The sequence below is a fragment of the Crotalus tigris genome, unplaced genomic scaffold (assembly GCF_016545835.1).
Source record: "Crotalus tigris isolate CLP2741 ecotype Arizona unplaced genomic scaffold, ASM1654583v1 scf7180000017601.7605149639:7615979, whole genome shotgun sequence".
In the NCBI taxonomy this organism is placed as follows: Eukaryota; Metazoa; Chordata; class Lepidosauria; order Squamata; family Viperidae; genus Crotalus; species Crotalus tigris.
In genome coordinates, this window is record NW_024096505.1 from 5,920,565 (window position 1) to 5,937,559 (window position 16,995).

The 16,995-nt window shown below is 35.3% G+C and overlaps 1 protein-coding gene across 9 annotated transcripts in view; it reads right to left on the reverse strand.

The window, feature by feature from the left end:
* ITSN1 (intersectin 1) overlaps positions 1–16,995 on the reverse strand; it is a 95,129-nt gene that overhangs the window by 11,035 nt on the left and 67,099 nt on the right. For 8 of the 9 annotated variants that reach the window (XR_005553590.1, XM_039318803.1, XM_039318793.1 and 5 more), the window contains 5 exons: positions 15,136–15,327; positions 5,478–5,599; positions 3,130–3,236; positions 2,356–2,539; positions 273–371 (listed from right to left, as the gene is read on the reverse strand). Coding sequence is in view for 8 of the 9 variants with exons in the window: in XM_039318803.1 (XP_039174737.1) it covers positions 273–371; positions 2,356–2,539; positions 3,130–3,236; positions 5,478–5,599; positions 15,136–15,327 (704 nt within the window). In the remaining variant the exon portion in view is untranslated. Of the gene's footprint in view, positions 1–272; positions 372–2,355; positions 2,540–3,129; positions 3,237–5,477; positions 5,600–13,345; positions 14,832–15,135; positions 15,328–16,995 lie in introns of those variants that run through there. The other variant, XM_039318834.1, reaches the window with a different exon arrangement.

A 16,995-nucleotide genomic window follows, 5' to 3' on the forward strand; every position in this document is an offset into this window, starting at 1 on the left:
ACTAATAGAGGAGAGGGGAAAGACAGATCAATACATAACAAAGTGCATACAATTTAGCTTAGGGTTAGGAAGACTACATATGCTTGTGAAGGCCTAGTGTTCAACGTTCTCTCATGGTTACAGACATAAGAATGGACAGACTTATAATTCAACATATCTGGTGACTATCAAGCCAGAGCTGGCTGTTCTAGTATGACAAGTAGTGCATATCAGATAAATTAACAAAGTGAATTTGGATCTCAGAATTTTAATCTGATAACAAAAAGACTTACATTTTTTATTATTAGAGGATATCGTGTAACTCGCTGCATAGGCTTTAGCAAAAAGCTTGACAGTGGCATTCCTTTACAGCGAGGATCCATTGCTAATTTCTGAAATATTGAGAAAGTAAGAAATGTCAGTTGATTATGAAACGTATTTTTAAAATGTCAAAAATCAAACAGGATCTTCCTTTATTATTTATATTATGTAAACATCGAATTCTCTCTTTCTTTCCACCTGTAAATCTATAGTATTAAAATATATATATAGCAGGCCTAAATTGCTTATACAAATGCTATCCACTGGTCACTGAGAAATAGAATTTTGAGCTGTCTCGCCCAGGGAAACTGAATGGAGATTGGAAAGGGGAAAAAGGAGAAAGAAAAAGAGTGGACATTTGTTCATGCAACACTGGGGTTCATTCATGATCAAAATTCCTAATCCCAGGATATTAGTCTTTCTTGCATAGCATGGTGACTAAAAGCCAAATAATTGCTACAGGGCACTGTTACCCCAGGAGCACTTTCTTATTTGGGAAATTTTATTTTTTTCTACTCCTGATTATTAGTCCAAACATATATTAAGAATTAACAGGTAAACTATACATTTATTTTCCATAGCACCTGAAGGCACAAGAAGCAATGGATGGAAGCTTGACAGAGGGAGATCCAGTGTGGATATAATGAGAAATTTCCTGATCATGAGAACAATTAATAAATGGAACAGCTTGCCTCCTGGAGTTGTCAGTGCTCTGTCTCTAGAGGTTTTCAAGAAAAAATTGGATAACCATTTGTCTGGGACACTCCTGCCTTGGTCAGGGGGTTGGACTAGAAGACCTCCAAGGTCCCTTCCAGCCCAATGATTCTATGAAAAACTCAAAAGTTTTCTCAAAGAGGCATAAGGCTCTCTAGTGAGGATATTTTTTCCCCCTCAGATAGACTAAGGATAGATTATTTCAGATAGGTATCTGTTTTATCAGAGAAGCTTTGATATAACAGTATATTGGTTTAAAAATGTATTGTGACTATGTTATGTAACTGTAATGTTATATTGAGGTACTGATCCAATCTTTTGAAACTGATTCTGATACCATGTACTTGATTTTGCAACATATGTATGTTTTAGTAAAAACAGATAAAAGAGATTTGTTTTAGATAATGATGTAGATACATTTCTGTAGATGTGTGTCACAGAAATCTCAATTTGGGATACTGAGAAGCTTTTAAAATTCTCAGTATCCCAAGCTAAGGGCTTAACTAACACAGAGTTACATTAAAAGATACTGAGCAATAGTTCGCAAGAGGTATACTTGGAGGCATTCACCAATCTATTTGAAGAATTGAAAGCTAGCAGTCCATGACTAAGTGTTGAAGGAAATGCTACAGAGAATGCAGCAAACCTACTTAACATAGATTTCCTCAGTTCTACTAACAGTGAAGAATGTACATACAACTAAGAGAAAAAACAGTATCCCCTTGGATATATCTTCGGACATGGAGAAGTGTCATATACACAATATTTATTCTTCTGTTTCCCAAATTGTTTTTCCTGGCTTCACCATTTACTTGTAGAACAGAAGCAGAATTTCAAATTATTTGTATTCCAGATAACTGTTCAGGCCATTCCTTAGTTGTCAAATGGTATTTGGCTGCTACTAGAAATGGAATGCTGGTTGTAACAGATTCTTGATCTGAAAATGAAGGGTTCTTAACAAACTCATGGTAGTGGTTATGTTGAATCACAATCTGTTTTTCAAACTTCCTAATTCTAAAAAGAATCTTGCCATCCTGTGTAAAAGTCAATTATTTGGAACAAAATCAAAGGCTCCTTTGTTTTTGGAATTGAATAGATGGATCTCTAAACTGTGATATCATTATTTAGGTGCATTATAAATGCATGAATTGTGTAGTTGTTACTTCTGATTCCCCTCTATCCAAGTTATGGTCACTAGGGGACACACACACACACACACACACACACATATATATATATATGTATAAAGTTTTCAATTATAAAGCTGTGTTTCTGCTTGGCATGCTTTAAACGCAGAAGCTTCTGCAAAGAAAAAGAGAAGCAAGCGTGACGTTCTCTTACTTTAACAAAGTCCTTGAAGTCGGGCACTTCATCTGTTTTCTGCTGTATGAGTGCTGCCCCATTAAGCTGGCAGCTGCAGAATCGAATGTAGGGCTGCATGTGAGGAAGCTGTGCAGTCAGGATATCACCTATCATTTTAACTGGCATTCTTTCACCTGACATCTTTTTACGAACTCGCAGTGCTCTAAATAGCAAAAAGTAAAATGGATATTCTGTTAGGTATTTGATTTAATCCCTTTATTAATATCCCACAAATCAAAGCATTTGAACTTTGGAATATAAACAGTTGCAGGCCCTCCGTTAGGAAAAGCTTTTTGAACCAGAAGAACTTTCTGTAAGTGCAGGGATTAACAACCTGTGGATACTGAGTCCTATTTCTGCAACTCCGGGAGTTTCCTCTGATCATTGCAATGTTTTCCTTCCATTATGAGGAAAGAAAACTTGGAAACTACAGCATAAGGTATAAAATAAAAGTATCTGTCAGAAAACAAAGAACCTGGAAATCTTCCCAGAGCCTTGCCCACCTATAATGTGGCTTCACCTTCAGAACTATCAAAACCTTTCAGTTCCCTAAAACAGGAGTTTGCATTCGGAACCAGGCCACAGAAGCAGTGAGTAAGTGTTTGTGTGCGAAGCTCCAATTCCCAACTTTCTGGCTTTGCAGAACCATCTCCCCCCATCATTTTAATTTCTATATTTTTCCTTCCCAATGAAATAGAAAGATTCCCTAACGTGTTACAATATTGACAAAAAAAGGTTTACATATTAACTTACTTCAGTAGTTTAATATTGCACATAATAAGTTCTTTCCAGTTTACAAAAATCATAGCAACTTCTTTTTCTGTCAGCAGTTCAGAGTCCATCAGTGGCTTCTGGAAGACCTGAAGATTTAAAGAAACAATTTAGAAAAGTTACTCTGTACTTCATTTGCGCTCTCAACGTAAGATCAAAGATCTGAAAACATCTTTTCCTGCGTCACCTTGATAATTTCATAGAATGCAATATTGTCAAAGACCAGTACTTTAAAACCCCAGTAATTGCATCAGGAGACGTTAAGTACACTAACTGCTTAACTCAGAGCAGCCAAAACAATCATAGTGCATTAAGAAAATATTCAGACCCCCTTCACTTTTGTCAATTTTGTTATGCTACAGCCTGATTCTACAGTTGTTGAAAATCATTTTTTTCTCATTAATCTACACTCTGTACCCCATAATGACAAAATGAAAACAAAATGTTAGAAATATCTGTAAAATTATTAAAAAGAAAAAACTGAAAAATCATATTGCTTAAGTATTCAGACCTTTTGCAACAACACTTGAAATTTAGCTCAGGTGCCTCCCATTTCTCTTGATCTTTGCTAACATGTTTCTATGCCTTCTTTGGAGTTGACTTGTGGTAAATTAATTGATTGGACATGATTTAGAACAGTGGTTCTCAACCTGTGGGTCGGGACCCCATTTGGGGTCGAACGACCATTTCACGAGGGTCGCCAAACAAGGCTGTCTGCCATTTTTTCCCCCTTTTCTTTGGCCACGCCCCTGGCACTCGGTGATGTATAAGTGGTTGGGGGTCACCACAACATAGGGAACTGTATTATGGGGTCGCAGCATTAGAAAGGTTGAGAACCACTGATTTAGAAAGTCACACACCTCTCTATAGAAGGCCTCACAACTGCCAATGCATGCTGTACCAGAGCAAAAGCCATGAAGTCAAAGGAATCGCCTGCAGAGCTCTGAGACAGGATTATTACAAAGCACAGATCTGGGGAAGGTTACAATAAAATTTCTGTTACACTGAAGGTTCCTAAGAGCACAGTGACTTCCATAATTCTCAAATGGAAGACATTTGGCACAACCAGGACTTTTCTAAGAACTGGTCGCCCGGTTAAACTGAGCAATCGGGGGAGAAGAGCCTTAGTAGGAGAGGTGACCAAGAACCCTATGGTCACTCTGACTGAGCTCCAGAGATCTATGCGGAGATGCGACAGAGTTCCAGAAGGACAACCATCACTGCAGCCCTCCACCGATCTGGGCTTTATGGCAGAGTGGCTAGATGAAGGCCTCTCCTCAGTGCAAAACACAGAAAGCCCTCTTGGAGTTTGCAAAAAAGCATCTGAAGGACTTTTAGACAATGAGGAACAGGATTCAGTGGTCTATTGAAACCAAACTTGAACTGTTTGGCCTCACTTCTAAACATTATGTCTGGAGGAAACCAGGCACCGCTTATCACCTGCCCAATATCATCCCAACAATTAAGCTTGGTGGTGTCAGCATCATGCTATGGAGGTGTTTTTCAGCAGCAGGGACTGGGAGACTGGTCACGGTTGAGGGAAAGCTGAATAGAGCAAAGTATAGGGATATCCTCAATGAACACCTGTTCCACGGCGCTCATACTAGGCAGAAGGTTCACTTTGCAACATGATAACGATCCTAAGCACACAGACAGGACAACACAGGAGTGGCTTAGGGACAACTCTGTGAATCTCCTAGTGTGGCCCAGTCAGAGCCCTGACTTGAACCCTATTGAATATCTGTTGCGGGACCTAAAAATTGCTGTCCATCGATGGCTACCATCCTATCTGACTGAGCTTGAGAGGATTTGCAAGAAAGAATGGCAGAAAATCCCCCACTCTAGGTGTGCAAAGTTTGTCGCATCATATCCAGAAAGATTTGAGGCTGTAATTGCTGCCGAAGATGCTTCAACACAGTACTAAGTGAAGGGTCTGAATACTTATGTCAATGTGATATTTCAATTTTTTCTTTTTAATAAATTTACAGACATTTCTAAAATTCTGTTTTTACTTTGTCATTATGGAGTACTGAGTGTAGATTAATGAGAAAAAAAATGAATTTCAACAACTGTTGAATCAAGCTGCAGCAAAACAAAATTGACAAAAGTGAAGGGGGTCTGAATACTTTCTGAATGCATTGTACATGGACAAGGAGGCTTGCAAGCACCAGGAAAATTTACTGTTATATTGGCACCAATGGGCTTGAGTTCTAATTCAGATCAAAAGGCACTTTAAGATCATTATAGACATCCCACAGACATACCTTATCTAGCAAGTAATGGATGAACCTGGGGAAGAGTAATTTTTAATAATGAACAATTAAACTCACCTCTGTTACTAATTGTAAATCATTCACATAATTCTCTTCTGTTACTATGAGTTCATGAATGTACCCTTGCCGTTTCCTTTCTGTAGGTGTCAACATGTCTAGAAGATGCAAATCGGCACACCCTGAAAAACACAATGAAAGAGGAGCTATTTATTGTTTTGATTATTAACAAAATTCTGCATAAAATCCACATGATGATGTTTAATGATTGATTGTTGTTGTTGGAATTGCAAATAACTCAAACCTCATTCTCTTTCAAATATGCTCCATTTTAATACTATAATATTACTAAATTTGAAAATTGTTTCCAAGTTGAACAATTACAGATTACAGAAGAGGATTTAACATGATTGAATGATTCATATGTAAGCATATGAATCATTCAATCATGTTTTTAAAGCATTAAACAGCACTACAATAAAATCTGCTCTGCATTACATTACCAAACCTACAACTGCAAATATTAACATTTTTTAAAAATATGCTTCTACACTTTTGAATTGAAAGATATGCTCCATTCACAAAGGAGTAGCCAAAGGAGAAAATAGAAACATTTTGCTTAAAAGATTAGCACCCCATAGCTTTCACAACATGTGGGTGCATACAGCAATTAAGAACAGTGTACTTCAATTTGTATGTATGTAAAAATATGTATTTATATTTTTGCATTAAAATATTAATTCATTACCTGGAAAACCAGGCTTTTATATAGTTTTGTAGATTTTTTTAAATAGGACAGAATTTGGATTAATGAGCAACACCAGATCATGCATTTTAAGTAAGGCAGCTTCCCACCTTAGTCAGAATGAAATCTATTTTAGTAGATGACCAGCTAAAGCATTGTTTGTAAACATTCCTTTGCCTAGCAATACTCTGTATGTACTTTGATTGATTGATTTCTCATATATTTATATTTCTTCCAGGAACTCAAGATATCATTCGTTCCTCTCCATTTCTACCCAAAACTCCTTTGTGAAAGTTGGGCTGAGAGTGAGTGAGTGAATGGTTGAGTCATTCTCATACAAGTATACAATATGCACAGGAAGATATATACTCTGAAGCAATCAGATACAATGAAGTTCACTTCATTGGAAAACATATTTTTATTGTTAACATCCTTTGTTTTAGTTTAGTTTTATGTTGCTCCCCTGCTTTGCTCATCTATATCTTATTTTATTTTTTTCAAGTTGGCATTTCATTATCTATATTTTTGATACTCTGATAGTCAAACTCAGAGACTTATGTGGTTCCCAAAAACCCCGAGTGCCTATGGGGACCTCCAAAACTTCATGGCTCAATAGAAATCACATTAATTGGGTTTAATTTCAATTACCTCTAAATATAAACAAAATGAAACAAATTTAATTGTGTCCTGACCTTGCCCATAAGTCTGAAGTCCCTCCCAATATGCCACTTGAAAGCCAAAACTTCTGCACAAGGGAAAAAAAGTGAACATTATCTACTATTAAAATAATATACTAAAGGGAGCTAGACAATTACCATCTGACAGGAGGTAAAATAGAAACTTAAATTGATTGCTAAAGAAGGAATGTTTAAATACAATTTAAAATTTAAAATGAAAATTTACACCAATTCAAGATGTTGGTTATGACTTTTAAAACCTTTTATGGCATGGGTCCGCACCATCTGAGGAATCATCTCAACCCAGTGGGATTGGCTCATCCCAGCAGAAGACCCCACTCAAGGAATTCTGGTTGATGGGGTCCAGAAAAAGGGCCTTTTCTGCTGTGGCTCCCTCCCTTTGGAACACTGTGTCCTTCAAGGTGATATTGCTCCCATTTTCTCACCCGTCCAAAAGAATCTCAAAACCTGGCTCTGCCATGTGGCCTCGGACCCTAACGGGGGCATCATTCTATGCTGGTGGTAGCTAGTGGACTAGGAAGAAGAGCCTACCTCCAATCTATTATTTACTCTCTGTTTAATAATTAAATATTTTAAATTTTGTACTTGTTTTTACAATGTTGTAAACTGCCCAAGGTCACTCAACAGTGAGATGGGCTGCATATAAATTTAATTAATTAATTAAAACTTTTACTCAATGATATTAGAAGCCAATATTTTTTCTTAATTACATTTTAAAGTAGCCTTTCTCAAATTGCTGGATTCCTTAACAGTATGTGACTAAATTGAACAGTGGAAATGATTAAGAACTCTTATACATTTTTTAATTCTGCTTTTCAGAAAAACTTTACTTCCATTTGGAGCACTAATGTGTCATGTATCATTTTAGTTAGGTTGTGCATACTTGAGGATTTTTGCGCAAATTGGTTGTCACTGTATTAGGATTCACTGGATTGTGATCTTATTGTCTTGGAGGAGGATTTGTGCTGAAAACCATGGCATTTTGTTATAGTTTAATAACAAACCTATGTTCAATAATATACCTGAAAAATATGGCTGAAAGAATATGCTACCTTTTTCATAGCTTCCAATTTTTGGGTGTTGCTTTTAAAGCTGCTTCTTTTTTATTTTTAACCACCAACACATCTATCTTTTTCAGAAGCAAAACTGGCTTCCCTGAAATTAAAATGCTGAGCAGCACTGCTAATAAATAAATTAAAAATTGAATATCACATTAAGCAATGAACCAATACATCTTTCCCATGGTATGAGTCCAATTATTTAGCTGAACAGTAACTAGTCTTGGATATTAAAAGAAAGAGAGGCAACATGTAAAAATTGACTACTATTCATTCTTTAGCATCATAAGACTCTAGCAAATTGAGAGTGTCTGTAAATCTTCCTCCAGGCAAAGTTTCTCTTTGCTATAAACCTTAGAAAGCTGATGTTTGGTACACAGACAGCTAATAATCTACCCAGGTTGTACTTTTTAAACCCAGCTGGCATACGTTATTACCAGCCTGCCATCACAGAATACAGTGAAAGTAGCTACAATATCATGAAGAAGGCTTGCATGACTTGGGCCCAATGATTTTTTTGGAACTACCAGCCTGATGATTATCATTCTTTTTTGTTCCATTTTTCACACACTGCCTTAGTTTCTACTAACTGAAGGATAAATGAGATTAACCTCAATCCTAACCACTTTGTGCTCACCATAACATTCTGGTTTTCTTAATTGTTGTTGCTTAGAGAAGTATGATTTATTGCACAGTGAACATTTGTAAAAACTACATAAGGAACATATGTAGCTTATACTCAATAAAGAAGAAAAATAGAGCATATGGTTAAAAGTAGTTCATACAGCAGGATTTTAAGCAAATTCCTTTAGGTATGAAAATTATGACAATTAGCAGCAAAGAAAGTTAATCAGATAATGACAGATGGGATTCATTAGTCCACGACTTAACCGTATTTTGGTGCTTCCCTGAAGAATCCTGGTAACCTTTTTTACTTGGCTTATGGTGTAGATATACTTTTCTCTGTATGGGAGAGTCCATTCCTCTAAAAAATCAACTCTACTAGGACATAGATCTATTGTATATAATGATTTCATTTTCTGTTGTCAATCAACTATTACAAAATTAAGTATCACATTTAAGTTATAAAATGTCATAATTTCATTTGTTTAGGAAACAGTAATCCTACAGAATGACTTTGAAAGGAACATCTTTACATTAAAATGAAATTATGATACATTTTCTTGCTATTTTTTTCGGTTTTCTCTGTTATTCTTAGATATAACCTAAAACTAATATTGACAGGACACAAATGTTAAATTTTAAACAGGAACCATGGCAAAAGAAAATGAAAAGAGTGAAATGTTCATGCCAGAGGATAACACATAAGTTTGTTTATCCTGTCTTTATTATTTTTATAAATAACTAGGTGCAGCAAAGATATCTAATATTCCTTCCTCCTCTTATTTTCTCCATAACAATCCTGTGAGATGAGTTAGGGTGAGAGAGTGACTAGCCCAAAGTCACCCAACTAGCTTTCATTCTTAGAGTGGGTCTAGAACTCACAGTCTCCTGGTTTCTAGTCTGCTGCCTTAATAGAATAGAATTCTTTATTGGCCAAGTGTGGTTGGACAATATTCTATCAGCATTTGCAGTACTTCAACTCCAAATGTGATCCTCTTCTGGCCTCCTTTGGGTTGCAAGTATTACCAGAAAAAAAGATCTCCTCAAGAGAGATATTTATCCAAAGAAGAATGACCACAGTTCCAAATGTTATTGCTATAACCTTGTTTTTAGTAAATAAGTCTCTTTAGCTTTCTTATAGGTTTCCTGGATTCTCACCCCACTTTATTAAAGATAATTTTCATTTGCACTACATGATCATATTTTGAGATTTTAGGTTAAATGCACTAAATTAAGAGTTTATGTGCATTTAAAAAATGTTGCCTGAATGTTTTATCAGTCTAACATGAAATCCATATATTAAATCCTAAGTTATAGAAACAGTAAAGTTCTATGTTGGTCTATGACCATAATGAAGATTTGATTTGAACAAAACTTTGTATACTTTCCATTATTTCACCACAAAAGTAATTTTATATTAGCTCCTTAAAGCTAATCAGATTCAGTTCCTTTAAATTATAGCTTCACAATAGTGCTATATGCCTTCTAATCATTTCTTAACAATCCTCCATTTCTAACATTCAGCACCATCTCTTCCCTATTCATACTGTAGTATTATTTATAACAGTTATGCATGATTCAGTAGATATTTTTGAATTCTGCATACAAATGTCACAAACCCATTGTTTTCATTTTATGACTTCGTGGATTAATAGTTCACATCTTCCTCTTTTGATTTGTATGAATATTCTTGATTTGTATTAATATTATTCTTGTGATTTTTTGGATGTTAACTTTATCACCCTAGAGAGTACATCAGTGTTTAGATGAGGATTGCAATACTGTAATATTTGCAAGTGTGCCATTTTTACATCGTGCTTTGTTAGAAGTCAACTGGCTGGTGAGTTCCTCTAATTCCTCTGTCTTGCTGGTCAAGAATCCAACAAAAAGATGGTAGGTAAGAACAAATACATTCTCATTAGGCCCAATACATTTTAATACAATATTGAAAATTCTTCCATTTAAATGTAAATATATTGAAGATGAGAAAATTGCTTCTAAACACAACATAGTTGAGTTATTGTCCAAAAATGTAACATAGAAATCCAAACAGAAATATTTCATAATATCTCTTCAAGTCTTCAGTTGTTCGTTTTATTTATTTCTTTTATAGGTTTATAAATATTATCCTCTTTAAGTCTTATTTGTATAAGATAGATTTATTGTACGTGAAATGAAATATACTGGGAGAGAAATTCTCAGGATCCATAAGATTTGTTTTGGTATTACAGTGTTTTAAATTAGTTCTGAATTATATTGACAAAATTATCATTTATTGTATTTTTCTATTATCTTATAAATCAGAAATTACGTCACCCACATAAGATTTCTTGTTCCCTATTCTTTCTAGAAAACATTAAAAACGTTTATATTGAAGTCTCAGTTTTCTCTAGCTATAAAACTATGCAAGATGTATAAAATAATGTAATTTACTTAGAAGTAACCCCTCCCCCCATATAATCTATTGGCTTCCAATGGAAAAATGCATGAACTATCATATTTTGGTTCTTAGATTATCGTTTGCTTGACATTTCATTTGTAAAATAACAACCTGCCCAGCTCCTACCCTATCCTGGCTGTAGCCAAAAGTCACAAGGTTTTGAAAATATTCATCTGGCTTAATGTACTTTCAGACTTGGAAGATTCAATTAATATAACTCTACTATAAAGTAGAATTAGCTCATCTGTGTTTCCTCTCTGGTCTACTTGCAAAGCTATTATCAATCTTGCAAGACTGAAAGTACATTTCTATTTCCCTTTTACAGCCCAAGAAGCTAGGGAGACTCTCTTCTGAGCCTCTTGCCCCATCCACATTCCTCCTGAGAGCTATGTTGCTTTTTATCTGGAACAGCCTGCCTCCTGGAAGGTTTTAAGAAGAGACTGGACAGCCATTTGTCCGAAATGGTGTAGGGTTTCCTGCCTGAGCAGAGGGTTGGACTAGATGACCTCCAAGGTCCCTTCCAACTTTACTACTACTACTACTACTATTATTATCTGACCATTCCCCTTGACTGCATCTGTTGTCTGTCTCCCAAAGTTATTTCCACCTACTGTTATAATCACACAAACTTTTGATTATAACATTTATTTATTTAAATGATTTGTTACCATCCCTCTTAAACACCATAACCCTGGACAGCTTGTAAACAATAATACAGTGAAAAGCATGAAAAGTAGCACAAAAACTCCCAATGCCTCCCAAAAGCAACATGTGCCCCAAATCCAGAAATAATTTTACTGAGTTGCAGTCTCCTACTATATCTCAGTGCTTGTGAGAAAACTCAGGTCTTCAAAGCTCTTTGGAAAGTGAGGATCCTATTGGATCCCAGAGGGGAGGGAGTTCCAAAGAGCAGTCTGCTATAATGTTCAAAGGTATTAAAAGCCTCTGAGAGATGAAATAGTACAGGGAGGCTTGTATTACTGCTATCCCATTCATGTTATATAGGGCATATATCAATGCTGTCTCCATGCAAGGATCCAGATAATCTGTTTCCTTTGGGGCCCTCTTGAGCCAAATCACTTTTTCCACACCCTTCCCCCAAAAGGGATACCTGAGATAGGTCAATAGATATCCAGTATGTATGAGCTGAGGAGTGGTATCTTGAGGAGGATTCATACTACTGCCTTTTTCTACGGAATAATAATGCCTCTCTGAAAGACGCATTCACCACCAACCAGCTCCTCATCATGTTAGATAGCTTCAATTTAATATGCATATTACTGAGTTAGGTAATATAAAAATAATACTCAACAACCACCCACCCACATGTCTGCCTAAACACCTAGTACATTCATGGCTTAGCAGGCCTCTGAATTACGTTTCCTAACCCACAACTCAATGACTCTTACTAAATTCCTAAGAAATGAATGTATAAAGATTCGTGAGACAAAAGCTTGCTAAAATGCACAAAAGAATCTTAGCATGTTGACTTCAAAAATAACTGAATGTTTCACCATGGAACAAATGGAGATACATGGAGGTCTTGGAAAATGGTCTTAACTCAGCAGTGAGATTCTTCAGTCTACAATGGTGGATTAAATAGATATGCTTCAAGACATTAATTGACCACATAAAATATAGTAAAAATTCATTTTTTGAAATGCAAGTTTATTCCAGTCTCTTAGTTCCTCATTGATGGCAATAGTAATAATGCAATTTCAATTATGACAATAAAATATTCAAATAAATAAAATAAAAATAGGGTGAATTCAGGGTTCATTTGCTTTCCCACTGGCAGTTCTCACATTGATGTTCTTTCCTTACAGAACATCCTAGCAATAATTGGGCTTTTCTTTAATGGACTCATAAACTCACTTAATAATTAGATCGTGTGCTTTTTAAGAAACCTCTCCTTTAGTACATTCTGAAACTGACTCTAATCAGTGGATTAATTAAACAAGCTTAATTTATATTGCAACAAATACAACAGCCGGGAAATGAAGAAAGAGTTAGCTGTTCCACACAGAGGTAAAGAACTCTTTTTAAAGTATGTAGCAGCTTTTAAGAAACATGGTCTTGGAGAATGCTACCTCAAAAAAAATAGTCTTAAGTTTTAATCAGATAAAAACTGGAATATATACAGGAACCTGAGATGTAAAGTTAGTATTGGCCATTTTGGCATTCCAGCAATGCTGACACTTTGGATGCATGTTGAAAAACAACCAGTTATACTTGGAAATTAAAATAAATCATTACTGATCGCCTTTGATACTGAAATCGAAATATGGGCTATTCTTTGTGATTAGTGTCACTAAACTAAATTCAATAGATACACAGGAACAAGAACACAGAGACATTTAGTCTAGCTTTTATAGGAAGAATTTAATTATCTATACATGTAGCTAATTGTAAAGACCGTATTACAATTGTTAAAGCTGCAGGTTTTATATATTTATATATTTTACATTCATACCAATGAAAATACTGAAGTGCAAGTGTCTAAGGAGCTTCTCTTGTTCTTTGCACCATGTGAATGGACATAAGAATTACAACATTGCCAGCAGAAAATTTAGATAAAATACATAAACAAACGGAAAAAGTTAAAGTTATTAGTAAAGTTGCTATATTGTGCTTCAGGCATAGGGCTTTTCTTCCTATATGCTGGCTGCACCAGATATTTAATTAAGAGCTTATAACTAATATTTAAATGACAAACATAGCTTAGGCTACAACATATCTATGTAAAATTTTTAACTGTAAGCTCCACTTAATGTTACTTGTATAAATTCCACAGTCTAGTTTAAAAAAAATGTAAACATTGGAAATTAATTGCAGGAAGGTATTTCTATACATTCTTTTGTCAGAATAAGATACTTGCTTAAAGGATCTGTTCCATAGTCATTAAATTACAGTGATGATAAAACTTCAACTTGAAAAGGCATGTTAATTCTCAAGAAATAGATAAATGCTATATTCTTTTATTTTTATATAAAAAGGCAAAAAAAACCAAAGAAATCTGAGACACAGAACAAAAAGGTGCTTATTATGTGTAGTTACAAATAAACGTGCAAAATATAAGGTAATGAGAGTAACTATATTATACACTTATATCCTTTCTTGCACATGGAAGGAAATTAACTTCTTGTCCATGATGTATTTATACACACACACACACACACACTCACACAGACACTAAAAGAACACCCAACATATAACAATACAAGATACAAATACCTTAAGCTGAATTTTTAATTGAGCACATTTTAATTTTCTTTAAACCAGACTAAATTCTGTTCTTTTAGTAATACATAAAAAGGAAAAAGACAGACACCAAGGTACACTGGACAAGTGAAAAACAAAACAAAACAAAAAATACAAGTCTCAGATTTATGAACATTTGGAACAATTTTAATAATACATGCAGCATTCCTTGATAGTGGGTCTTTTTGCAATAACAAAATTGCAATGACAAAAATGCTTTTTTTAAAGGACTAAAATAGGCATTTTAAAATATTTATACCCTTGAAAGCACCTATGCCAAGGTGAGAAATAGGTGGGTAACTATGAAAGCCACAAAAGGACCCACTATCCTGTGTTTTTGACTCTTTTTGTAATTTTGCTTCTATATCTTAGATATTAAGTTAAAAACATTGTGATTACATGCAACTAATGTAAAATGAGGTAAACTGCTCTGCAGTGTGTTCTTCTACTCAGAAGGCAGTAGATGATCATGCTGGAAGTCACATGATCAAGGCTGCATCTCCCATCATCCCTCTGGACAGTGATATGGGATAGTGGGTCTCTTTGAGGACTTTCAAGCCTGAGTGGGGGATGGACAACATATGATTCCTAGAAAAAGGAGGAAAACAACACATAAGCAAAACAAAACAATGAGCAAAATTCAAGCTAGGAAAATGAGCCAGGCATGTAAACAGCATGGTGCAAAATGATAAAGGTATCATGCTATAAGGGAAATGGAACTCAAAACCAACACAAATTTAGGCTTGCAATATAGAAGGTCTTCAAAGAGAGTTAGGCAAATATATAGCACAGCCAAGCTCCACATTCTGCAAAACACAGCAGAGTTATAGCAATGCTGCATGTTTCTTTTTAAATACTATCTTAAGCAACTATTGAGAAAAGAATCACTCACATTGCTGGCTTGGATCCATATCAGTTGTCAATTTCACATAGTTGGATGGGAAGAGACCCACATGCCCATTCACTTCTCCTTTCCACCAATCAGGGTCTTCTTTATTAAGGACATTAATGATCTGGCCTTTATTGAATGCTAGTTCATCATCATTTTGTGCAATGTAGTCATACATACCAATCACTTGGCACACTGTAAAACAATAGACAATTAGTAAGATTGGTGATTTTCATAAAGGAAAAAAATTATCCACAAGGGGCATGTCAATACCTGCATCACTCACAGGCCTAAATCTCATAATATAACTTGCACAGAAATCAGCAATCTCAAGGTACATTCAAAACTCTACTTCCCAAAGCTCTGGTATTAAACTCATGGTAAGCACAGACCAAGTATAAATAGCAATGGCTGAGTGGAATCTTAATTACATAAAATTTCTTAACTTTTCCTCACCGTTTCATTTTCACATTTTCAAAAACACTTATTTTTAAAAAATGGCAAAATGGACATGTATATGTATATATGTCTGTTCATATAAACACACAGGATTTTTGTTTATTTATTTGTTTCTAATGCTGCTTATCTGACAAACAACTCTAAGTGCTCTGTAAGAGCATTACAATAGTAACATCAAAAAAAGCAAACAACAATAAAAACATCATGCTGGGGACAAAGACTCTAGATACACACTATTAAATCAGAACACACAACATCTTGGCCTAGTTCCTGAGGGGGAGAACCAGGTCTTTGGGTTTCTAAAAGTCATCAGGATTGAGGACATCTGGAACTCAGGATATAGGGGATGCTGTTCCAAAGGGCAGGTGCAGAAACAGAGAAGGCAGTCCCTTGGGTCTTATGAGTTGACATTGCTTGATTGATGGGTCCTGGAACATTCCAATTCTGCCAGATCTTGGAAAGGCAGAAAAAAATGTGAGAAATATGGACCTGAAAAGGTCCTGTGCCACCAAAATGGTGAACTTGGAGACAAAAACCTATTCAGCTCAAAGATGATATCCAATCCCATTCTGATCACTGGATCAGACATGAGGATGAACTATTAGTTTCTCTTTCTACTCAACTCCCTTCACTGTTACATAGTCCTCAGTTTATGAGTACTCACTGTTCTCCAACTTTTACCTCTTTTAGAAGAAATTAAAAAGACAAAGACAAAGCTACTATGCCTACGCTGAAGGGAATGAAAAGATAGTTAAGAACTGAAATATGCTGAAGAAAACAAAAAAAGTGCAGCAGAGGAGATTATAACAATGTGAGCTAATATCTATAAGACAGGGAGTCTTAGCTTTTGGTATTAAGCCACTTTTTTGAAAGTCAACTTATTTTTGCAGAAAACAGTTGGCTGGTAAATTCGCTGAACAATCTCTAATGAATGGAAGAATGGATAGAATTCCAGCTAGACAGGTCAGAGGAAAAGTGGATTGGCTTAAAGTCCAACTTCAGAGGATCATTTATTCCACCTCTGTTTATTCCATATAATGAAGTATTACTGGCAATATCACAGATGCTAACAGCTGATTATATTAAGAAGATATTTTTTCCAACTTCCATATTATGTAAGTTGTTAATTTCCATGTAGTTAATTATAGATATTTTGGATCAGAGTAGAAAATGATCTTCTGATGGGCAAGTCTTAATATCTAAGGATAATTATAGTTTGACAGGCAAAAAGTGGATCCTTCTAGGTCCAGGAAACCCTTGCTCTTTTAGCAATTATTGGGTGCTCAAATAAATGATATATTTTTTCCATTCAGATATGTGTAGTATCTTTAGTTTGTGTGCGTGTGTTTGTGTATAGATGGCTGGTAAATTCCATCTCTCCTTGTATCAGTTGTGTGTGCTACC